Source organism: Danio rerio, chromosome 3, assembly GCF_049306965.1.
Source record: "Danio rerio strain Tuebingen ecotype United States chromosome 3, GRCz12tu, whole genome shotgun sequence".
Classification (NCBI taxonomy): domain Eukaryota; kingdom Metazoa; phylum Chordata; class Actinopteri; order Cypriniformes; family Danionidae; genus Danio; species Danio rerio.
Window position 1 is genome coordinate 13,765,001 of NC_133178.1, and position 26,748 is coordinate 13,791,748.

Below are 26,748 nucleotides of genomic sequence, written 5' to 3' on the forward strand. Positions count from 1 at the left end.
GACTTTGAAAGTGGCATGGTTGAGAGTGCCAGACAGGTTGGTCTGAGTATTTCAGAAATTGCTGATCTACTGGGATTTTCACGTACAACCATCTCTAGGGTTTACAGAGAATGGTCCGAGAAAGAGAAAATATCCAGTGAGTGGCTGTTCTGTGGGCACAAATGCCTTACCGATGCCAGAGGAGAATGACCAGACTGGTTGGAGCTGATAGAAAGGCAACAGTAACTCCAATAACCACACATTACAACTGAGGTATGCAGAAGAGCATCTCTGAATGCACAACACATCAAACCTTGAGGCGGATGAGCTACAGCAGCAGAAGACCACACCAGGTTACACTTCTGTCAGCTAAGAACAGAACACTGAGGCTACAATTCACACAGGCTCACCAAAATTGGACAAAAGAAGATTAGAAAAGCGTTTCCTGGTCTGATGAGTGTACCCATCTAGCTAATCATCTCAGACTGGTTTCTTGAACATGACAATGAGTTCATTGTACTGAAATGTTCTCCACAGTCACCAGATCTTAATAGAGAACCTTAGGGATGTGGTGGAACAGGAGATTGGCATCATGGATGTGCAGCCGACAAATGTGCAGCAACTGCGTGATGCTATCATGTCAATACAGAACAAAATCTCTGAGAAATATTTCCAGTACCTTGCTGAATCTGTGCAACGGAGGATTAAGGCAGTTCTTAAGGCAAAAGGTGTACAACTTGGTACTAGTAAGTGTACCTAATAAAGTGGCCGGTGAGTGTATAGAGAAAAATATTTAAGGTTAACAACAAACATTCAAATCATCTGAAAATTTATATGAAAAAACAAAATTCTAACAAAAAAATTATTATCATTATTATGTACCAGAGTCATGAAGAAAAGGATATTTAATTATATTATTCTGATTTAAATTTACAAAAAACATTTAAAAAATTTAAACATCTGTGCACATTTTAATCAAAACTGCTTTAGTAATTAGTTTACTTAAGTAAAGTGTAAACTCAATACTGCATTAACAAAATTATAACTTCCACAATACCAAAAATAAACGTAACTAAATATTTCTTTATTATAGTTATTTTTTTATAATTTTGCTCGTTTATTTATTTACTTATTTATTTATTACATAAATCTAGTAACGTATTTATTTCTTATCTAATGTATTCCTTACATACATTTTATAATAATAATGATAATTGTTTAATAAATATTAAAAATTGTACATTTCGATTCACATCTTGTTTAAAAATATGAAGCAGAATATCTATGCCTCGATCACACATTTTAAAACACAAAAAATGACATTTTAAATGACAACAATGTTTCAGAGTATTATGTTTTGACATTTTATATCACAAAAAAAAACTTTTGTTGATGTTATGGCATGAGCAAGGTAGATTTCATTAAAAATGAATCAGAAGATAATGAACTGAATAGCTCATTTACTGTACCTCAAACACAGTAAGGCTGTACATCATGACATATTCATTTCTGCTGTTGGAGAGGAAGTAGAGGCAGTGCCTCCATGAGCCAGGCTGACCTGCAAAACTGTTCAGCAGCTCCTCTGCAGAAATACAAACAAACACATCATTCACAGAGAAAAAACATTGAGATCTAGTTGACCAACCAAAAAGTGGAAGTCGTTTAAAACAGTGAAATGTATAGTCATGCTGACTGTCGCCATTAACACCACAAAAACAAACACCAAGCAGAAACTTCCTTCAATGATGAACGCATCAGTCCAATGCAATGAATAGCACATTTACAAGATTTAACACAAACACACGAATGTCATTTTTCCTCATTTAAAAATAAAGAACAAACAATGGCTGATCCACAAATGGAGCTCGTCATTTTTAATTTCTAGTAAACGAATACTAGATGTACACAGAGTTTCTTATATTTGCATAAAAATATATCTTGTTTTGTTACACGCCTACACAGGTGAGAATCACAAACCAGTGGAGCTCAAATTGCAGTGTGTTTGTTAGTTATATGCATCTAAATACAATAATAGTCTATATGTTTTTTTTTTTTAAATCTATATGCGTTACCTTCTCTATGAAGATAACCCTTAACATTTAATACCATGACTAGGTTTCTCTTGATTAGATGTGGATTTACAGCACAAACAGATGAACATCTCGTGACATTTGGGAACTGAAAAAACAAGCCACAGAGAGTTTTTAGCATATGGTTTCATCTCAAAACAAGGTTCGAAATAGGGTTAAAGGGTTAGTTCATCCGAAAATGAGAATGAATTCATCATTTACTCTTCCACAAGTGCTTTCAAGCCTGTTTGAGTTGCTTTCTAATGTTAAACACAAAAGATGATATTTTGAAGAATGTTGGAAACCTGTAATTATTGACTTCCATAGCATGGTTTCCGCTACATTCATTCTTTTATGGCGGGTCACCACCAAAAATTCATCCAGCCACGGCTACATTACAGCTTCTTATTAATTCAAAACATACATTCATTGTTGTTGTTTTTAATAGCAGGTTATAATTGCACCAAACGCATTAAAAGGTAAGCGAATTATAACAGAGCAAACTTTTCTGTTACCGTAGTAGGGCTGTGCGCTATTTGTTTAACACTTTAAGGTGACGTGCTGACAGACTGACCGACTTACTGACAGGTGCGCGATGCGTGAGGCCGGCAAACACGACGTAGCTTTCAGTTAAGATGAGCACAGTTTCCATAAATATACTTAATTTATAGATAAAGGTCTGTGATTCTGCAAACAAAGACTTTAACGTTATCTTTCTGGAGTTTACTGCCATTTCACTTTACTTCATGACGCATTAATCCCGCTCTTTAGGGCTATTGGAGACATTCAGAATTCCTAGCAAATCTAATAAATGTATGAGACATACAACTTAAACGCGCTAAATCGCACTTCAGCAGTGTTTATTTGAGAGCACACTAGTAGATCTGCGCTTGATAGCGTTTGAGGGCGTGCAAGAAGTTTTGTGCACGACCAGAGGAAATTGGCGCACAAGCAGAGATTAGCATGCCCATATTAACCTTACATAAATGCGATCCCGACGTGTAATACTGTGCTCACCACATTTCTCCATTTGTCAATGAAAAGACGCCATAGATAGTTGGTAGATTAGTGTAAAAGACCTGCCGCCACAGCTGGAAAAAAATCCTAGAGGAAACACTGCATAGTATTCATTTTTCCTACTACAAGTCAATGGTTACTGGTTTTCAGCTATGTTCGAAGTATCTTCTTCAGCGTTTAACATTAAAAAATAACTAAGCTTTGGAACCACTTGAGAAAAAGTAAACAGCGAGTAAAATGCCCTGACCCTAAACCAACCATCTAAAGATCTTAAAGATGGCTGTTCAACTTTCAATTCCACTTATATTTGATGAATTTAAAGGTTCAGGACACCCTGGAGAACTTTTTTTTTTTATATTAACAGATGTGTGTGTGTTGAGCATCAGTTAAGACAATGTTAGCACCTGTCAGCTTTAATTGTGGGGAAAACTGGATAATTTTGAGCTTTTGTCAGCTAATTTCAGCTTCCGGGTTTAAAATGATTTTTGGGGCGGGATCAAAATCGGCGACGTAGCGCAGAACTGCAAGTGCAATGATGACTCGTCGGTTTCTCATTATTATTCATAGCGGAGTTTTCTTATCCTATGAGAAGAACCGGCTGCTTAATTATTCATGAGACCTGCCAGACCTGCCAGTGTCAAGCCCGAGCTGTGAGACACGACACACAGTATTTAGCAGTTCATACAGGCTCATATGCGTTTGTTTCCATGATCCACTGGGTTTGTTGCATGCTTTTCCCCCGTGATCCTGTCAGGGCCGATTATACAGCAAAGCTGCTGGCATTTTTGTCGGGAGAGCAGCACGAGAATTAGACAATGGCGGACGTTGACTTTTATCAGGAGTTCGTTCACATTCAGACACATCGCCGTGCTGCTGTGTTTGCCTAAATCCTCCAGATTACCAGAAGGGCTAATGGTTAAAATAGACAGGTCAGGAGACCTGCTGCACTGAGTCTGCTGGATACGGGGATTGAGGGAGAAGTCCTCATTTATAGTGTTTACATGAACACACATTTCTTTATAATGATATAAATTGTGGTTATGTGTATATGAAATTACGAATATCAAATGTAGCAGGGCATTAAATCACTGTTCATTTCTTTGCATTTTAACTTTGTAAACTATAAACTCATGCGTCTCCTCAAGGTTTGTCTCATTTTGTGAGCTAACTGACAATAACAGTTGTTCGCTCACATTCTCTCCTGCTGGCCACGCCCACTCCTACCCGATGCTCGCGGAGCTCCACGCCCATTAATCATGCATCTTTTGAAAAAATTCTGAAGTAGACTTTAACCGAAATTGGGGGGTGTCATGGCCCTTTAAAATAAAATATTATTAAACTGATTTTGAATAATTTTCTTTTGCATTAAGAATGGTTCATGCTCAATTATGGACTCAAGACTAAAACTAGCATAAGAAAACCCTTGAAAGTAACACATTCAGCCATTTCAAAAAGTTAAATATGTAATCTGGCCACTAGAGGGCGTGTATTTACAACAAACAAAGGCGCAGTTTAAGAACTGAGTGTGGAATCCTGGAAGATAAATTGATGTGCTAAAGTCTATAACACTTATTATAACGATAGTGTGAAGCAGAGTAAAGGTTATTGCACACTGAATCCAAGATTTGCCTGTAATGTAATAAATCCGACCTCCCGTTTTGTCCATTGAATTGACACACTGTCTATTGCGTTAAAAATGGTTTAAACTCAATTATGGAGACAACAAAAACTAGCATAAAAAGCCTTGAAACTAACATGCATTCAGGCATTTCAAGAGGTAAAGAATGTAATTTCACCACTAGAGGGCGTTTACTCACATCAAACAAAGGCATAGATTAATGACGGCATGGCAGAGTGTGGAATCACGAGTTAAATTGATGTGCTAAAGTATTGAACACCCATTATCATGATAGTATGAAGCAGAATAAAGATTACTGCACACTGAAGCTGAAATATTCATCCCTAAAGTAATAAATTCGACCTCTCGTTGTGTTAATTGTATTGACACACAGTATATTGCGTAAAAAATGGTTTAACTCAATTATGGAGTCAAGACCAAAACTAGCAAGAGAAAAACCTTGAAACTGACATGCATCCAGGCATTTCAAGGGTTAAAGAATGTAATTTCGCCACTAGAAGGCGTGTATTCACAACAAACAAAGGCATGGATTAATTACGGCATGGCGCAGTGTGGAATCATGAGTTAAATTGATGAGCAAAAGAATTTATTGCTTATTATCATGATAGTATGAAGCAGAGTAAAGGTTATTCCACACTGAATCCAACATTTTTGCATGTTAACAAAAAGTAATTTGTTCTCACATTGTGTCGATCGTATTGACACACTGTATCATCATAAAAAAATTCAAATCAGATCCAAAAAAGCGCTTTAAGGGGTGTTTTGACAGTTCAGAGCCACCATACAAGCAAAAGGCAAAATACAGAATGCCTTTACTTGACCAGCACAGATGACTTTATGACAAACAGAGTGCATAATTTAACAAAGACAGAATGTGATGGACAAAAAAAAAACACACATGAAAATTTCAGACTCCAGGGTGCAAAGACCTTAAGGCTGAAAGCTGCCGAAGTGAAATGATATCGCTAAATCAATTGCTGATGAGATACGAGTGCAACAAAAGCAGCGGAGCTTTTATTATGCTTACAATTCAACATTTCCGGTTCTTTGGCAAATGATTATGTGGAAAAGCAGCGCTGTTTTTATCTGATCAAAAAGGTTTTTCAAAAAATATATGTCAAGTCAATGTGTGTTAAGACATGAATGAATGTTTTTGAACACTAGCTGTAGGACAACTTTGATGAAAGGTTTTGCTCCATTTCAAATGCTATATACTATACAAGACATTTAAAAGATATTTTAAATTAAAAAAACTCATATTGAACATATTGTGCCTTTAAATTCTGCCATATTATTTGGGTGAATTCCTGACAACAACTAATACATTTGTAATATAAAGCAAAACGATGATGACAATAGCTGTCCAATAGCTCTATCAACTCTGAAATATATACTTTAATCTAGGTCTGATGCTCACATGGCTTGACAGATTACAGATAGGTTTACTTCCTAGCATATATTACTGATCATACATTTAACAAAATGTCCTGTTTCAAAGCACCATGTTGAGACTATATCTTTGGCCAAATGCTTTTAAACAAACCCAAATACCAAGGATTTTTTGAAGCTCTAGAGACAAGCAGACTAAATGTCATGAATGTGGTCTCCACCCACAAGATATAACCGTTATTAGACACATTCCTTGCCTTAAAGGAGTCGCAATTACTTTCATTTGAGGCTGTGTCATAAGCTTAAGAATGGATATGGTTTGTTGCACTAAAATAAACAATAAAACTGTGAAATGTCATCACAGAACCAACAGCTCATTTTCCCAACACTCTCTAATCACAATTTGTGTGCTGCCTTTAAAGGGATAGTCCACTTAAAAGTGAAAATTCTACCATTATTTACTCACTCTTGACTCATCAAAAAATCCGAACTATTGATTTCCATAGTGTTTGATTTTCCTACTAGGAAGTCAATGATTACAGTATTCCAACATTCTTCAAAATATCTTCTTTAGTGTTCAACAGAAAAAAAAAATAATAATAATCAAAGGTTTGGAACCACTTGAGGGTGAGTAAACCGTAACTTTTCCTTTTAGGCTTAATCCCTTTGAGGGTTTTAAAGGAACACACCACTATTTTTTGGAAATCCTTTTACAACTCTAGAGCTAAACAGTTGAGTTTTACCATTTTAACGCACTTTTAGCTTAGCTTAGCACAATTCATTGAATTGAATTAGACCATTAGCATCTCACTTTAAAGTGAATTTTCAAGAATTTCAATATTTTCCTATTTAAAGACTGACTCTTCTGTAGTTGCATCATTTACTAAGTATTTTGTAACTATATGTATGAAACCATACTCTCATATCAGATGCTAAGGGTCTAATCCGAATCAATGATTTATGCTAAGCTAAGCTAAAACTGCTCCTGCCAGACTTGGAGATCATCCAAATGGATTTAAAAATGGTTACACTCAACTGTTTAACTCCAGGGGAGTTATAAAATTGGCCTATTACCCATTTCACCCATTATTAATTAGTGTGTTCCTTCAAATAAAAGCTTTCTTTGCGTATTAAATGAACGTTATAATCATTGCTGAAACATGTTGCTCAAACATATCAAAATGATCAGTCATAAGTTTCATCTGCTCATTTCACATTGGACTTTGACCAAGCAATCTTCTATTGACACTGCAATGGTTGTAAAATGACTGGTATTACATCATGCTATGAACATTAATATATCAACACACAGTGCGTCTCAAACCTGAACATCTGCAATCTAATCAACATGCTGTAATTGTACATTTTAAGGGTTAGTTCACACAAAAATGAAACCCTTATTTCATTCCAAATTTTGAACATTTAATAACATGTTCATTTAATAAACCCTAACACATTCCATAACTTCAGTTAAGTGCTTGAAATAAATTCTTCTGTGAGATGATTTAATTGTTGTGTGTTTTATGGCCCGTTTCCACTGAGAGGTATGTACAGTGCAGGTCACCTTTATCAGGCTTGCGTTTCCACTGCCAAAAGAGTGCGTACGACAGTTTCTAAAAATGTCATTATTACTTGAGGAAATGTCTACAGTAAAGCCGTACGGGTTGATCACATATCATATGAGAAGCACTTCTCACAAAACAGATGCTTTGTACACATGAATACTTGTATATAAATGTTCATTACTAACCTTTCTATGAACATGATTTGATTATAACTGCAGATCAATGACAATGCAATGCAAAATAGCCTACTGCAACCGTCTGCAATTATATTAAATAAATAAATAAATGCAACATATATGAACACATAAAGACCCTTACAGTCTCCAATATGGTATCAATTACAAAAAACTACACACAGCATACATTCAGTCCTTATTTGGGTTCATAAACAACACGAAATATAGGCCAGAGTCAGAGTAAACCTCTCATCTGGGTCATTAATCCTCACCAGCACATGTAACCTCTGTTAGATAGTAATTCCATCATTCAGAGTTTATAACAGTCCAATCGCTGATTATAATATTTAAACACGGCAGTTTGTTTATGTTTTAGTTTGCAGAAGTATCATTTGCTGCTGTTTTTCTGGCTTCTCTTTTGTTTTTTCGTGTGTTTGTCCCTTTCAGAATGAATCAGATATCAGAGCTCTTCAATAATCATGAGCACGTTATTAATAAGAGCTCAAGAAGTTCGTTATTTTAAATACAGACGTACAGACTCTTGAGAAAGTGAAACTGCTCGCACTCCTAGACAGGCTCGTAAAACAACAACAAGAGGACACTGCCGATTTTGTTCTTCTTAGCTTTGTGGCTGTTCATCAAGACAACGACAAGGTTTGTTTGAGCTCGGGTCGACCATGGCTTGGTATTATATGTATATATTATTATGGTGTAATGTCTCGGCTGTGTTTTTAAAAATGGCGGTAACTTCGTTTTCATTCACCTGCTTCTGCAAGTGCTTCTCTTTAAACCAATAGCGTTCTGCTGCGCGTCTTGCTCCACCTTTTTGTGCTAGGTACCCTTTGCAAAGTGTTCCCGTCTCCCTCTCCATATTGGTGTGTAATATTGCACTTATTTAAAATGATGAAAACGTATTATGGTAAGCAATGTATTTGGTGAAAGTCGTATTTGTTTTATTTCAGATAGAAGGAAAGCAGTTTTTAATTTTTTAAAAAGCATTTTAAGGTCAAAATTACTAGCCCCTTTAAGCAATATTTGTTTTCGACAGTCTACAGAACAAACCATCTTAATAACTTGCCTAATTACACTAACCAGCCTAGTTAACCTAGTAACCTAGTTAAGCCATTAAATGTCTCTTTAAGCTGTATAGAAGTGTCTTGAAAAATATCTAGCCAAATATTATTTACTGTCAACATGGCAAAATAAAATAAACCAGTTATTAGAAATGAGTGACAGTACACTAAACTCACAATACAACCATACAACAGACACAGCTAATAACTACCCATTTAGATCAGTACAAAAATGACTGTGCAATCAGGATATGATAAGCCTGTGAAGGCCAATGTCATGCACATGCTCACCGATTTCTCTCTTGCGGTCATTGGTGGTGCAGCTGTGAAAAAACTCTGTCATAAGACTCTCCAGGGCCCGTAAGGAGGCCTCCTCTGACGCCTGCGACACACACACAGAGGGGGAAGGGAAGGGAAAGATGAGATATGACAAGATAAGGCATTTCAATATGAACTTTCAATGCAACCATGCAATGCCACCAAACACAACTGTATCGTTTATCCAGAATAAAAGGGTTTTGAGTCACATGCACTGAAAGGTAAATTGCTTAGAAACTAGATAACGTCCCGTTTAAGCTTACAATCTATTTTCACAATGGATCATATGATTTTAGGGCACTATATAATCTGCACTACAGAAAGTGCATTAGTAATTGCAGAGTCCGATCATAAATACTGAATTAGCATAATAACATGTCATAGAATTTGCATAAATAAAAAGTTTATTAAGGAGTTTAATTCATGTAGCACTTTTAAAATGAACTCAATGAACTTTAACATCAAGTTAACCGCACAAAGATGCAAATGGTAACACTATGAAATGTTATGCTGTACACCTAATCAAATCATGATATGAACTAGTGTTGGCTGGGTCTGTGGAGGTCAAAACACACATTTTATGATCATGATGGTGAATAAAAAAGCCTTTGTCACCTACACTGTTACATGTAGCGAAACTGGACCCCTGCTTATTTACTGAGCTGCGCAGAATCATTTCACACACATTTGACCATTTTGTGTGAAAAAATGTTGTAATACATTAGGGCTGCGCAATTTATTGTTTTAGCATCAATATCGCAATGTGCACATCTGCAATAGTTACATCGCAAGATCTGCAATGCTGAGTCAGAATTATAGTTGACCAGGAGCCACAGAACATGCCATCTGTAAAGTTACCGCTAGGTTTAACCATCTTAGAGTGAAGGTTTATCCTTTGCATGTGTTTTTAAGGCCTGTGACTGCATTTTGAGGGAGTTCAATACATTGGGACACAAAAATATTATGGTGTTTGGAGGTGTTACAAAGATTTATTGTATTATTTGTATGGAATTTGTACAATGAAGTTTTTCTTAATTAAATTTTTTGTCTTGTTTCAAGTCCAAATATCTAAATCTCAAAGTGAAAACTAGATTTAACTTAGCCCATAGGCAGAAACTTTATATTGTTTTAAAGAAAAACTCTTCATTTCTTCTAAAGGTGAAAAGAAAACAACACGTTTACTTGCCTTGATCAATAAATTTGAGATATTTGGACTGGAAAGGAGACAAAGCGAAGTGAGAAAGGCATTTTAGCCACTACCTTTATTTAATTTCTGTATTTATTTCTGTAATTTCTTTAACATTTTTAGACTCCCCAGAAAACTAGAGCTATTCAAACTATTACTGTGAAACTGTATTCATGGTGCAGTATTTATCGGAGAAATATAAAATAATCGTAATATCAGATTTTTCCAATATTGGGCAGCCCTATCGTATATTGTACAGAGAGAGAAACACAAGCTTCTTCGTATGTCAACAAGTCAAATAAAAAAGGTCAAAGAAAATGTGACTGAAGTATATAACTATTGCACAGTAAAATTTTGTTTTTATATGTTGTTTTAAGTCATTTTAAAATCAGCAATTATGTAATTATTCTTAATTGTTTAGATTTGAAGAAATAAATACATTTATACAAAAGTAAAACTTTTATTTGAAGCTTCTTTTATTTCTTAATTATATAGTTTTTTATTGTTGTTAAATATAAAAGATTTATGTGGGGCTTCCTTATTTTGTTTTAATTGTGGGATGTATATTATTATTAAATATAAATACAAATATAAATAAAATAAACAAAAAAATAAACAAATTAAATATAAATATAAATAAATATGAATAAAAATAAATAAATAAAAATTTATTAATAAAATTAATAAATTATTAATGAAAATAAATTAATAAAAATGAATAAATAATAATAATATACATGTACACACACGCGCACACACACACATGCACGCACGCAAACAAACACACGTTTAAAATAATAACAAATATTACTCAAAACATTGTAATACTAATGTAATGCTGACATTTATTGGTCGGGTATGGCAACCAAAATCCAACGTCTGATAAACGTCATAGTGGTAACGTCCACACAACGTCAAGCTGTAACAACGTTATACGTTGATAATTGGTTGATTTTAGGTTGTGTTCGAAACGGTCTAAAATCAAACGTCGAGCCAACATCTTAAGCGTCATATTGACGTGAAATACTGACATTTATTCGTCAGGTATGGCAACCAAAATCCAACGTCTGATAGACGTCATAGTGGTAACGTCCACACAACGTCAAGCTGTAACAACGTTAGACGTTGATAATTGGTTGATTTTAGGTTGTGTTCGAAACGGTCTAAAATCAAACGTCGAGCCAACATCTTAAGCGTAATATTGACATGAAATACTGACATTTATTCGTCAGGTATGGCAACCAAAATCCAACGTCTGATAGACGTCATAGTGGTAACATCCACACAACGTCAAACGGTAACATTAGACGTTGATATTTGGTTGATTTTAGGTTGGCCGTTGGACATTGACCTGCCATTGAGTTCTGACGTTAACCTGATTTTCATTTCCAAAAAAAATACAACATGCCCACGACGTGGGGTACAACGTCAATCTGACGTCATGTTGACATCTTGAGGCAGCTGGATGTTTAAGGTAACTTCGGTCATCATACAGCAAACATCTGTCTTCCAAACAGTTTGCTGCAATTATAACTCGCCCATGTCTTGAGATTAGGACAGGAATCCCAGGACTGGTTTTTCTAATCCCCAACGACAAGAAAATTTTAACTGCAGTTTGAAGGAAAGTAGTAAAGTAAAAGTACCGATACAGCACAAAAAAATGTAATCAAGTGGAAGTAAAAGTAAACATTTTTTAAACTAAAAACTTTTAGAAAACTACAACTACAGTAGTTTGAGTGTTTGTAATTTGTTACTTTACACCACTGATGCCTAAAAATGACGCATGATGTTGTTTTTATTCTCAGCAGTTCCTTTTTTTATCCTGAGTACTTTAACACATTAAAAAGTGACTAAGTGCTCAGAAAAGCAAAACGCTGGGGCCTGAATACAGGAAGTGGCCTGCTGCTGCTGCTGATGATGATGATGAGGATGATGTGAAGGCTTCTGAATTCTTCGTATGAGTCACAACACGCTGCGTGTGACGTCACGGCTGCAGAAGAATGCCTTTGATTTCCTCAAACTGATCAGACAGTCGTGAATTCAACAGGACACCGTTACATATCAATGCAGAATCAGCTTAATGAACGCATCGCCATCATTTAATGACAGAAAAACAAACAAACATGCGTTCAATTAGCATGTTTCACACCTGACACATCTTAAACTGCTACCTGCCTGTTACAAAACATCATGTTATAAGCATTTAAGCATTATCGGCACATCTGGCAGGTGTGTGCATTAAATCAAGGCTTTCAGCTCAATGCAACATGATAGTTTACACATAAATACTCAAGCACAGACGTTCCTAACGCAATGCAAGCTCTGTGCATTGGTGAACATACTTAAAAAGTTAAATATTACTGATTACATGTACATAAATATGCATTAAATGATATATGAAAGCGATTTATGAGTGACTGGTATATATAAATGCATGAATGTAGACTCACCATGCCCGGGTTCTGAGCTGGTTCTAGGCTATAATATGAGCTGGATCTGGATCTGCTCGCTCATGCTTCCTCTGGGCCTTTTGTGCGTTATTTCACCTTCTGGAAAACACCGAGAGCCCGCATTACTGTACGCCCGGTGGAACCACCGGGGTTTGGGCTCCGGGACACTTGTTATTATTGTTGATCTGGCGCAAACCTAAAAGGGGACGAGACTGGAACTGACGCTGGCCGGATTCACGGAGACAACCCGCATTTAAGTACTGCGAAGCACTGAGGAGACCGACAAAACAGCGGTGGTGAAAATGTGTCAGGACTCTAATGTTGACGTCGCGGGCGGCGGTAGCGCTGTGCGGGGCTCGGTGGCTCAATTTGAGCCCTCAGAAGCTGACAGAGCCACTCCTTGGGTTTGGTAGGATCGCTCTTTCCGTGCAGGCCTCTCGTAGCTTCCTCTCATCTGCCCATTAAACAAGCGGAAGTGACATCTTCCTCATAGAAATGGAAATGCGATATGGTAGAAGGGCAACGGCATGAGGGAGTGGCTTACTTTCGTGGGCGGGGCTTCAAGCGTCAGTTGAATGCAATTGGTCGAGATGGGAGCTTTGAGGTACTAGTAGCGTTTATTATTTAGCAGTTTAAGTTTTATTTGTTTCGCGATTATTTTTTTGTTAGAAAATTGCGGAGTAGTTGAGCCTAAATCACTGTGAAACACTTTTTATTACTTTTAAAAATAACTTAAAGGGGTAGTTCACCCAAAAACGAAAGTTTACACACCCTCACGTGGTTCTAGAATTTGTATGTTTCTTTCTTCTATTGAACTTAAAAGAAGACATTTTGCTAAAAACCTCTAACCATTTTTGTTGGACAAGCTAATAATATTGAACTCAACTCTTTAAAAAACACTCTTATCAAAGTACAGGAGAAAAAGTTTACATTCAACAAATAAATGAGGATAAAAACTAGCATTATTTATTTACAGCAGTTGCATCTAATTATTGACATATTATTTGTTTGTTTGAAGCTCAAACAAAAGCATGGTCATAAAATGTAAAATGTAATGGAATTGTATTTCTTTATTTAGGTTGTTTGTTTTAAGCTTTCTGCAACAAATGAAAAATTAGCACACAGTATACCAAAAATCCAATAATTTGTCATTTTACTTTCAATTTACGGGTCATCTGCATGTGGAACGTGTTACTTTTCTCAACGCTGGTCATATCGTACCAATCATAGTCATTAGCGATTACTAATCCAGTTCGTCCTTTAAATCAATTTATAAAGCACACAAACATTGAGTTTAAACGAACGTATCAGGTATATATATATTTGCATTGATCTAACTTAAATGATCATACTTATTATTTTACAAACGTCTCCAACAAGACAAACGCCTCTGAGATTTGAATGGGGCTCAATGGAGAACTCGATGTTTTGGGCCGTCAAGCGCCATCTTGAGGAAGGGGTTCCTGTTCTTTTCAGTAAACTGTCATTTGAAACTAGTTAGTAGTTACTTTTCATGCTCGGTGTACTCTAACCATTAAACTACCGGAAGTGAAATCTTAATCTCGGGCCGGATGAAACCGGCCACAACAAGACACATGTTGAGTACAGTATGAACTCTTGTGTGGAGGTATTGCCTCACTGTCACACAGACGCATCCTGCCCTCTTCAGTCTTTCAGATGGGCTCATTCTCACGCGAGAGATCCCTTCCTAATATACAAAAGCCATCTATTTATTATAGCTTCTTTAATAAATACACTATTCATATTTAAAAATTGGAAAAGGTTTCTGTTAGCTATTATTTTAACATTACGTGTTTTTATCCCACACCCAGTGGACACCTTGATTTCAAATTGACAACGAGGATGACGTCAAAAAAGTCAAATAGATTTGATGTCAAAACTTAGACATCTATTTGACGTTCACACACCGACGCCATTTTGACCACTAAAATAATTACACAAAAAGCATTATAAGAAAAGTTTTATTAACGTGAAAGCTTCAATTACAAATGCAAATTTGTATGCTTACAAAGCATTTAAACTAAATTGATCCTAAAACGAAGTCAGATTGAAATCTAACATTGGCATCAAAATTGATCACAGGACAGTCCCGTTATTGATTGTTTACGTGTTTTTTGAAGCCAATGTTAGATCTTAATCTGACGTTGTTTTGACATCAATTTAATTTAACTGACCTCAAATCAATTCGCATCTTTGCCTGCTGAGAATTAAAACAGTAGTTTGTTTTTATTAATTTAAATGTAAACATTTAAGTGTGTTTGACCAACTTTTCCATTAAATGGTTGTTGTTTGGTTCCTTTTTTACTGTTTTTTTAACACCAAAAGTATTATAAGAAAAATTTTATTCAGCTTAAACTTATATATTAAATTTATAATGGAATTTTGTATCTTTACAATGCATTCAAACTACCTTGATGTCAAAACAACGTCAAACTGACATCTAACATCGACATCAAAAATCAATTACAGAACAGTTTGTAATTGTTGGCGTGCTTTTTGAGGCCAATGCTAGATGTCAATTTGATGTCGTTTAGACGTCAATTTAGTTAACTGATCGATGAGAACTAAAACAGTAGTTTGGTTTTTATTTATTTAAATATAAATACTTAAGCGTTTATTTGATAACCTTTTAACAAACTTTTCCTTTAAATGGTTCATTCAAAAACACTACAAAATATAGGGTTACTGATATTTTAAACTGGAGATAGACTAATTTCCAGGCCAGGTCAAATATAATAATCTGGATTTTTGCTTTTATCATTTCCAGAGGTCAGTAAATTTGCATTTATATACAATTTATCAAACAACAGATCTAAAACATTCGAAAACCTTGTAATTGATACTCCGTTGATTTTGAAATGTTCATTTTTTAGAATAATGTTCATTTTGAGTATCTCTTGCAGTCATTAAAATATATATATATATATATATATATATATATATATATATATATATATATATATATATATATATATATATATATATATATATGTACGTGTGTGTGTGTGTATTAGGCACTGATTTGTATGCATGCACATAGGCAAACTGTAGAAAAAATACCTGGTAATGTCATACATTTCTCTGGTACATTTTGTTTCTGCGGGTCGGATGTTCCTCTTGAACTGTGAGAATCACTCAGTCTTTCTGAGCATGAAAGGGAAGCACTTGCGACTCTCTTGCTGCGTGTTGTTTAATGTGGTTTGCCCAACGGCTTCACATTATGCAAGCTATGTAGATGTTGGGTAAGACAGCAGATTGCGAGGTAAACATTCACAAGCATGCACTTATGTCAAACAATACATTAAACAAAGATGACTCACAATGCATGTGCTTTATTTCCCTTTTTCAATAAAAGAGAAATACTTGAAAGACGGTACACATAACACAATCTGGGTCACATTTAAAAACAGGAAGTGTTCCACGTCTACAGTATATGCCTCGAACCCTTTAAGGAACTCCCACACACTCATGCAGAGAGTTGTGTGTTGTGTTAAACAACTTAACTTAAAAGATCTCAATAAAAATATACATATAATATTTTAAAATAGTAATAATTCTGTAAAATGTGATAAGAACTAATAAAATAAGAAAGCGGAGGGTTAAAAAAAACGATTCTCAGACATGGTTATCTTTTGACTCGTATTGTTTTCTCAGTTCTTGTATCTGATAGGCCCACGCTCTGTCCACGCCTTCACCTTCTACTTTACACGCCGTCCAATCAGGAAAGGGAAAGCGTCCCGCCACAATCAGAGCATCTTCCGGAAGCTCAGCCAGCAACTTCTTTTGTAAAAGACTTAACTGATAAACACACAAGGTATATGGTACATGAGGCTCTATAATAGGATGCAAATTCATGCACTGATTACATTAAGGCTATTGCATAGTATTAATTAATTCAGGAATCACTGCAATACTCACCACACTGGGGGCTAAAAATACGGTGATATTTTTATATGTTGAGAGATCAACCTGGAAATGCAAAAAACACAAACACAAGCCAATTACGCACATCTTTGTTTATAAATATGATTCTTCTTCTATATGAGAATGAAGTCAATGGATGCTGCTTTCGGATATTCCTCTACATATCTTTTTTGTGTTCATCATAAGTAAGAAACTTAAAGTGTGCCTCACGATACTGGAATTTAGTATAAATTTATACTGAAGTTTAAAAAAAAGGGCCATTTCCCTCAAACATTTGGGCGTTGTTGAGCTCGTTCTTAAACTGCGCTGACTTGCCATTGTGTTCACGTGCTCAACAGAAATGACTGTGATTGGCCGTGAAGGTCATCAGTTCACCAAACTCACATCTGTTTGCTGAGTGTAACAGGGACACCGAGCTGCGATTTATCAGTGGATCTCTCGTATGTCAGCTTATAGACAAACCAGCTGATCTTCGTGACTTTAAAACGCACAGGTGTCCCTGTATCTGAGGTTACACTCTGTAAATAGCGGTGAGTTTGGTGAACCGATGATCTTCATGGCCAATCCTAGTCATTTCAGTTGAGCACGTCACAATGGCAAATCAGCACTGTTTAAGAATGCGCACAAATGTTAGCAGGAAAATGTACGTTTTTAAAAGTTTCAGTACCAATTGGTATCGAATTCCAGTATCGTGACAACTCTACCTCACACAGGTGAGTGGGTTTGACAAACCACCAGTAAAAAACACACTCTTTCATCTCTGACACTTTTACAGACACTTGCACCAGACACTTTCTTACAATCACTTCATATTTCTAGAAAATCATTGTACATTTCTGAGTGTGCCTCACACAGGTGAGTGGATTTGACAAACCACCTGTTGAAAACACACTCTTTCATCTCTCTGACACTTAAATAGACACTTGCAACAGTTTTGCATATTTGCACCAGATATGTTTTTAAAATCACTTTATATCTCTAAAAAAGATTGTGCATTTCTGTGTGCCTCACACAGGTGAGTGGGCTTGACAAACCACCTGTCAAAACTGTTTTCTTCTTATTTGCACTGGACACTTTACCTAAACTTAGTCCTTACAAGGACTCAATGAGGTAAACATTGTTTACCTGTGAATATAACACAGGAAATACAAGATAACTCTAGATATGGTCAAATTTAAGACGTCACACCTGCCAACAACGATAACCCTAATTAACCAATGAAGTGGAAACAAACAAAATATCTAATTAAATTGTCTTTTGAGACCTAATGTGGCAGTGTGCCAGTTTTCTTTACTTTTGTCTTTATTATGTTTGGCTCGATCAAGCACCTGACTTCAAGATTTTCTTCAGATGTGTGCACACTGATTTCATTCTTTTCTTACCTGTGAATGTATCACGAATCATGTTGCACTACTTGATTTCTTTAACCTTAATATATCTTGCACAATATTGCTCTTCCTCATATAAAAGTACTTGTAGTCATTCGGATATATGTATATTTAAGTATTTATAGTATATGTATATCTATAGTTAGATTGCCTCTTGTTAGATATGTATAGGTTTAAAATAGCCAGCGTTGTGTTCTTATTTATGATGAGGTTTTGTTTATGTAGCACCATGGTCCTGCGGGACACAACTATTTCTTCTACTGCATGTCCACAAATGACAACAAAGCTAGACTTAACTTAAACTAGTTTGATCAAGAGGACAGAAAGTAAGTAAATAATTTTCCTTTTTGTGGGTGAACTATACCATAAAACGTACAGACAATTGCAAAGAGTGGCGAATTGCAATGATTTATGAAAACAAAATGTATATAAAGAAAGTCTGACTCACATTCATGGTGAGCAAAGGTTAGTTATTCAAAAAAATAAAACAATATCATATTTTCTAAATTTTTAGGAGACTACATTTCTGGATGTATCAACTAAATAGAGCAAGTACCTTAAAGGAGAAGACATATTACAGTCCAGAAAATGTTGGAGGAAATGTATTTATAATTTACATATATAATTTATACAAGACAAGCTCTCTGGGGATTTTTTATGAGATGCTATATAGTATATATTCTGTCTGAGTGTAGTGTATTATATAAATTTATGTGTTTTAATGTTCACGGTACCTTCCAGAGGTCCTCTCGTCGATAAGAAACACTTCTGTGGTGTCCAGCTCTCCACGCATGAAAGTGTGCAAGACGAACAAGCCAGGGGTTGAGCTCATAACCGACGGCTGGAGAGAAACCCCGACGGCAAGCTTCTAACACCTGCACACATTTACAATACATCAGCATGCGCACTACTGTTCATAAGCTTGGTCTCAAAAATAATATATTTACAAATCTAATCTGTAAATACAAAACACGATTCAAAAATACACAAATCCAATCCATAAATTCAAAACAAGATTTATAAATACACAAATCTAATTCCTGAATACAAATCATAATTCAAAAATACACAAATACAATTTGCAAATTCAAAACATGATTCAAAAATACATAAATCCAATTAGGAAACTCAAAACCCAATTTAAAAATACACAAATCCATTCATTTGGCAAAAATATTTATGATTTCTTCTCGTGCCAATTAGCAAATTGTGTGTTGTATTTATGAACGGATTTGAATTTTCAAATTGGATTTTGTAAAAGTGAACTGTGCTATATGTTCATAAATGCATAAATAAATTTTTGAGACTGATCTGGCTCCATATGGGGCAAGGAATAGTTTTTAAAGAAATACTAAAATACTCAAAAGTTGTATTTACAATGTTACAATAACTCTCTCTGCTCATCTAATTCAGAACTCTTAAATAGTAATAATATAATGATATCAAGCATTATATTACAATGACGTCTGAAGAACGTGGAGTAATGATGCTGAGAATTAATAGAAATAAATTAGATTTATTTTACTTACTAAATTTTTTTGTCTTTTGTGCATTTTGATTTTAAAAATGCAGTCTTTTTGAGCATAACTTTTTTTTTTTTAATCTTATGTAAGGCCCCAGGGGGCATTGGTCTTGTTTTCTGTTTTTCTTTCTCTCTCTGTTAGTTAGTTTTTGTAAACTTGGGATTGTGTCAGTGGAGAGGCAGTGCCATTTTTCTTTTTCGAATTGTTTTTCACCTGTTTGTGTTAATAAGGGAGTTAAGGTGTTTTGATTGTATTTTAATTTATTTTCTTTAATAATAATTAGTTAGCTTTCCCATTTAGTTAGATACTTTTTTTGTCCTGAGCACCTTCTTTATCGAAACTTTCCTCCCTTCAACTGTATATAAAACTTGCGTTATTCTTCATTCTAATTGTATCGTGGGTTTTCTCTTATGTTATTATTTTGATTATTATTTTGCCTTTTTAAAATTGAGACACACATTCCATGTTTATATAGACCCTTTTAAGACTGTGAAGATTGGTTTAAAGATCTTAACCATCTTAAAATCCTCAAAAGTTTTCCAATATTTCAATTTTTAAAAAGTTATTGCTTATGCGAGGTGTTTGTAATGCATAATCCAAGGACAGGACAGTAAATTTAACATTGTTGTTTAATCTGGCTGCAATTTTCAGTTTCACACTTTTTTTGAGTGTCATAAAACGACTATGATGGAGTTCTTTTTTTAGTTTCTTGGGCAAACTGGAATCTAAAACATTTATTTGTGATCCTCTCCCATTTACTGCTCTAAGTTTACACAACCATGATGACCTCTGTTGCTGAGAAACTCGGAAATGTGAAAAGGATCAATTCTGTTGTGTGATTTTCACTCCCATAGGCTTGATGAAAAATATGCAACAAATGCTTAAACAAAAATAAATTAAAAAGTTACAACTTACAATCCTGCCATCACCTGATCCCAGATCAGCGATGCCTCCCGACCTTCCCTTCATCAGAGTCATAACATTAGACACTTGAGCTTTGCTTGCTGGTATGTAAGGCACCTGAAACAGTAGCGGTTAATAATAATAATTAATGCACACACACCTAAAGCAAATGTAAAATCAAAGCATGCAATTGCATTAAACCTCACTTGTAATTTGAGCGGCACTCGGCGAAACCCTGGCATTAAAATTCCTGCCCAGACTGCATAAACCGTCAGACCTGTTGCTGCCGTCAGCTGCAAGATCTGCCAGCCGCCCAGACGCTTCTCTCTGAACTCTGAGAGCACTTCTTCTTGTATGTCGTCTTCCATGACTGAAAAAAAAAAGATGTCAGAATTAAAATACAACATATTTTATATTACACCTCTTAGTATTGCAAACATACCTGTGCATTTGGTTGACACCTGCTCCCTGAAAAACGCCTTAGTGGTGTATGGTCCAGGTTTGGACCTGAAGGTTGTATAATGAAAAGGTTTATATTTGATTCAATTCACTCACCTGCTAAATTTCCAGATTTTCATATTTATCTTTTGTTTTGGATAAACAAGCTAAATTTGTCTGCTCAGAATGTGTTGGTACAAGTTAGTTTATGAAAAAGAGTTTCTGTCAGCCACCAGAGGATCAACACAATGTCAAAAATCAGAGACAAATACTGTCTTAAACTATCCAGCACAGCTACTACAGCATGCCATTTCTCTGCCTACAGTATTCTTTTTGACTGAACAGATCTGGTACATTATTTAGCAGGGTTGATCATTGAACAGATTAGAAGATGAGAAAGAAACTGATTTTTAGCTGTTATTAAAATCACAAAAATCTTTTTAATATAATTATATTAGTGCTGGGCAAAGATTAATCCCATCTAAAATAAAAGTTTGTTATGCGAGTGTATTTTATACCAAGTACATACAGGAATCTGAGAGTGAAATCCAATACCTTCTGAGACTTTTTTTAACACTCTTTCCGTACATTTTAAGACCTTATTATAACCACTTTAGGTTCCATGCGGAAGGTGGGATTTTAACTTACAGTATATTTACTAAATATGAATGTAAGAAACTAATCCAAAACAAAAACATTATTCATGCAGTAAATTAAAGTCTATTAAATCTAGCTAATTCAGTAGGTCGGTGCCTTTAGAACTGCAGAAATAATGGTGTTGCATTGGTCACTGTCAAATCTAGCAAGATTTTATTGATTTGATAAATTACACAGCATCCTGATATTTGCAGGCTTAATTCAGGCACACTTTAGCTGACAACCAGATGTTGCAAAATAAAAAAATGATATAAAATGTATTACCTTGCAAAAAAGCGTTTAAAGCTTTTTTTTAAAACAAAACTTTTGTGTGTTTTTTGCTTTTTATAAAACTGCAACAAAACTACAACAAAATACAGAAGAGAAGAAAAAAAAATCAAATCACCCAATTCAATACACAATAATAATCTAAAATATAATACACAAAAAACACTAACCTATGACAGAACAACCTAACGACAGAACACAGAGGGACAAATGCACATGGAAGCAAAATATAATTTAGCTGGTCAGGTAATGCATGAATAAAAGCAATTATAAAATAACGTTGTAGTTGTTGTATCACCAGAAAAATGCATTATCCTGTCTACAGTTTTATTGTCAAATAATAGTTTGGGCACATTATTAAGAATACTATAGATTATGAATAGTGAATATTAATTACACTGAATCTTTAATTACTATATTATTGAAAGGGGCTATTGGTTGCCTAGCATTTAATACTTTTTAAGGGCCTTAATTTTCTCTACATTGATTTATCAACTTTTAATACTTTTTAAGTCCCCGCGGACACCCTGTTATATATTTATTATGTATATGTGATAGAAGAAAACTGTACAAAACCATTTTGTTACAAACTGTAGTTATTTAAATTTACATAGAATTTGTATTATATACTAGGGCTGCACTATATTGGAAAATCTGACACTGTGATATTTTTTTTCTCTGCAATATATATATATATATATATATATATATATATATATATATATATATATATATATATATATATATATATATATATATATATATGTATGTATGTATGTATGTATGTATGTATGTATGTATGTATGTATGTATATATATATATATATATATATATATATATATATATATATATATATATATATATATATATATATATATATATAGAACAGTTCTGTCTGGATCTCGAATCTTCGAATCTGATTGTCTGATAACCGTGATATATTTAAGTAATATCAGCATTCGTACAGCCTCTTTACCCTTTGTGAATTACTCCGCCCACATACAGCCAGCAACAAGCAGACACTAAAGTTTGACAAATATTACTGATTAGACAACACAATATACTTTTGAGGCTTTTTTAGTTGAGAATGTAGTTCTTGAGATTGTAACTTTGCAGATTATTTGTAAAAATAGTGCCTATTTTAAAATATTTACAAATTCTAAGATCTCGTCGGCGGCCAAATACAGTTGATGTTGTCTATCCATAAGATGGCACCAGAACCGCATAATAAGCTCTTGCTTTGTGTGTTCTCCAGTGTGAATAAAAAGCTGAAAAACGGAAGCCTCGTGGTTTTTAAGGTGGACCGGATAGAGTCAATGGGCTCTATCATACACCCGGTGCAATGTGGCGCAAGGCACGGCGCAATACTTGTTTGCTAGTTTCAGCTTGGCGCAAGAGTCGTTTTGAGTCGTTGCGCTACGCTGTTTAAATAGCAAATGCATTAGCGCTCATATGTGCGCCCATAGGCGTTCTGGTCTAAAAAGGAAGGCGTTCTGAGGGCGGACCGCTGGCACGTTGTTATTTTGAGAAACTACAATAGATTTTTCATTAGACCAAAACAAACCCGGTCTAAATTCCGGGGCAAAGTTGCGCCTCGCTTACGCACTGCTTAATACGCACAAGAGAGCAGTAGGCAAATATCTTTACATATGAAAAAATGTAAATATTAAGGATATATATAGGATATAATAAGAATAGATATAGGATATAAATATAAAGGATTAAAATATTAAAAAGCATATTATTTTCTAGCCTACATAAATATGAAAAATCACTGATTTTATGTCTTCTTCATCTCGGGAGGCTTTTTCAGTTTATTCATAACAATTTGCTTTTGTATAATGTTATTATTATTAGCAGTATTATTTATTATATCCATATTTATATTTGTTTTATTAAAAACAAGCTTAGATTTGCCCACCTGTAAGGTTTTAGACCATATGGGGCACAGCATGTGTTTTAGGATATAACTCAGGTTTTCGAGCACACTTCATTATTATTATTCATTTATTCGTTTGCTGGAAATTAGAACTGAATTTAGAAATAGTTTTGAAACGAATATTTGCGCCTAACAAACGCAATTAAATATTTATAAACTAATTGATGTCTGTGCGTAAAGGTTTCCCTATCCAAGAGCGAAAGTGAAAGTGATAAATTATCTCTCATTCTCACGCAGTAGATGCTCTGTTTAACAGTTTTCTGTTAATATAAACTGTTAACTGTTTGCTTGTGAAATGCTCAGTTTTTCCACTTAGACTTACTTTACGTCTTGTAAATAGCGAATGCGCTCTTGGCGCGACGCAGCTGGCTCTTAAAGGGAATGGGAGATGAAAGTCTAATTGGTTTATTCTCAAAACACACCTTTAACTCATTAAGAAAATAAACTCAACCCTTTTAGACCATGCGCCGAAACTGTCATCCCGTCGGTAAATTAGCAAAAACGCATTCTGACACGCCCTGAAGCGTTTGCGCCCTGCGTTTTGCGCTCTTTGCATGGACCGTCAAAATAGAGCCCAATAAGAAGCTGTGGTTAAGAAGCTGGATTCAGCCTTGTCCCTCCTTATCGCAAACACAACAGAGGTCTGGTGAGAAATCGCCGTCGACGGATGGCATTTCATGTCACGTTCAGCCTTACCATGTCACATACCAGAAGCGCCGCTTCTCATTACGCTATAGAGCAGGGGTCACCAATCTCGGTCCTGGAGGGCCGGTGTCCCTGCAGGGTTTAGCTCCAACTTGCCTCAACACACCTGCCTGGATGTTTTAAGTATACCTAGTAAGACCTTGATTAGCTTGTTCAGGTGTGTTTGATTAGGGTTGGAGCTAAAATCTGCAGGACACCGGCCCTCCAGGAACAAGTTTGGTGACCACTGCTATAGAGAATCATTCAAATACTAGCTCTGCGGCCTCGTGCCAACGCACGCCTCCCACCAGTGCTGATATCCATGTGCTATGGCTGTATATCAGCAATACATAGATTTATTGAAATGATTTTATAGGGGGGTGAAATAGAAATATATTTTTATGCAATTTATTATATACATATATGTATTATGTAATCAAGGACTTACCAGGTATGTGTGCAGAGGCAAGTTGGAGCTAAACCCTGCAGGGCACCGGACCTCCAGAAACGAGATTGGTGACCCCTGTTCTATGACATGAGACAGCTATACTACTGTTCTGTCATTGTAAATCTTTAATAATTTTTTTAAATGATTAAATAAAATTAATAATTTATTTAAAAAAAAAAGGAAAAAAAGAATGTGGTTATTTTTGCCCAGCACTTAATTATATAAAAATGTATTAAAATGGTGTGTAATACTTGGAATGGGCTATAGTCAAAACGGACATTAGTCTATTTTTATTATGTAACACTTGGGTGTATAAAGCCTTTTTAACGCACTACTGAACGAAAATACACTTTATTCACAATAAAGCCATTTAAGAGACTTCATTATGCATTTCATTGACATGTCTTCTCAGACATACAGCAAACCCTCCACAGTATGTCTAGTCTACAACAGTTTACAGTAGGTTACTTCTTCCAAACATATCATGACTAAAAGAAACGGCTCTGTGCATAAAAAGTACAATACATTATCACTGAGAGACAATTGTCAACGTAGAAACCTCCACATACAAGAGCTCAAAAATGTCGCTTTAGTTTAACAGATGTTTATAACTCAAATACTACACTAAACGTGTTAAAAACACAACCCTATAACAAGTCATATAAAAAAAATTATAACAAATGTTACAAACTAACCTTCACTTAACCGACATGAACATAGCAACCGGAGAACATAGCAGCTGTCGAGTCTGCACTCCGTCAACATCCTGTTTTGATCATTTCAAAATAAAAGACGGCTGTTTTATTTTGAGTTCCTTTTTTTTTGTTGCTGTATTAATTTTTTTTTTTTTCTTTCAGACTACCCTAGCATTTTGTTTCGCCAAACAACAAATATAGTTATTGATTGGGCAACTTCTGAAACGTGATGAAAAACCACCTCATAATTACAGAATAGCATACTATAGTAGTATTATACAGAATTATAATAACATGGTTGCATATAGATGTATAGTTAAATAAATGTAATAAATAAATTCTAAATAAATGAAATATTCCGTCTTTCTGCCTCATTTAAACACGTGTTCAAGATAATACCCGACTGATTATAAAAATAACAATAATATATTTTCTAAATGTCATTATTATTAAATGTTTAGTCTATACCCGTAATACAAATTTAACTAAATTATGGATTTTTCTTAATTTATAGCTACTGTACTGATGATTTGTGTCGTTTTATCAATCCACACAAGTGTCCAACAGGAGTAATTCTGACTGCGTTTATCTCTCTGTCCAGATGATGGCGCACTTATTAAAAAAGTTATTGATGACCACAGTGACATGGAATTTTTATTTTCATTTCAAACGTCAAACTAGGCTTATTTTTTTAACGCAAACACCACCATTACAAAGAATATTACAACAGTGTTAGAATTATACGTTAACGATCGGGGGTGAGGGGTATTTTTTCAGTAATGTTAGTTTTTGTAATACATGCTTTAGTGAATCAAATGTATGTATTTATTTAACTAATTTAATAACTATATTTATTAAATAAACAATTTATTAATAAACTATATTTAAGCCCAGCCGGCATTTCAACGGTGATTCAACGTTGAATCAACGTCAGGTCTATGCCCAGATAGCAAAATACACTCGGGCCAGTTCCGGCTAGATTGTCGCCTGCCGAAGACT

General features: G+C 34.9%; 2 protein-coding genes across 7 annotated transcripts in view; both read right to left on the bottom strand.

The window, feature by feature from the left end:
- Positions 1-13,328, bottom strand: part of xpo6 (exportin 6) — a 47,163-nt gene extending 33,835 nt beyond the window's left edge. For 2 of the 4 annotated variants that reach the window (XR_012397493.1, XM_073936736.1), the window contains exons 1-4: positions 13,058-13,328; positions 12,862-12,960; positions 9,199-9,289; positions 1,449-1,561 (exon numbers count right to left, since the gene is read on the bottom strand). Coding sequence is in view for 2 of the 4 variants with exons in the window: in XM_073936736.1 (XP_073792837.1) it covers positions 1,449-1,561; positions 9,199-9,289; positions 12,862-12,864 (207 nt within the window). In the remaining 2 variants the exon portion in view is untranslated. 4 annotated transcript variants of the gene reach the window in all.
- A 2,725-nt stretch (positions 13,329-16,053) lies between these two features.
- Positions 16,054-25,831, bottom strand: antkmt (adenine nucleotide translocase lysine methyltransferase). Of its 3 annotated transcripts, none has more exons than XM_073934138.1 (8): positions 25,750-25,831; positions 21,063-21,127; positions 20,827-20,990; positions 20,633-20,737; positions 18,929-19,069; positions 16,801-16,851; positions 16,578-16,680; positions 16,054-16,109 (listed from the first exon to the last, which is right to left on the bottom strand). In XM_073934138.1, the coding sequence occupies exons 3-8, from the start codon at positions 20,986-20,988 to the stop codon at positions 16,096-16,098; spliced, it is 576 nt and encodes a 191-aa protein (XP_073790239.1). In that variant the 5' UTR covers positions 20,989-20,990; positions 21,063-21,127; positions 25,750-25,831; the 3' UTR covers positions 16,054-16,095. The 3 variants fall into 3 exon arrangements, with proteins under 3 accessions (XP_073790239.1, NP_001002083.1, XP_073790238.1); XM_073934137.1 differs by lacking the exon at positions 16,054-16,109 and adding an exon at positions 25,055-25,134 and having other exon boundaries at positions 16,199-16,680; NM_001002083.1 differs by lacking the exon at positions 16,054-16,109 and having other exon boundaries at positions 16,195-16,680; positions 25,750-25,804.
- Positions 25,832-26,748: the final 917 nt, after the last annotated feature.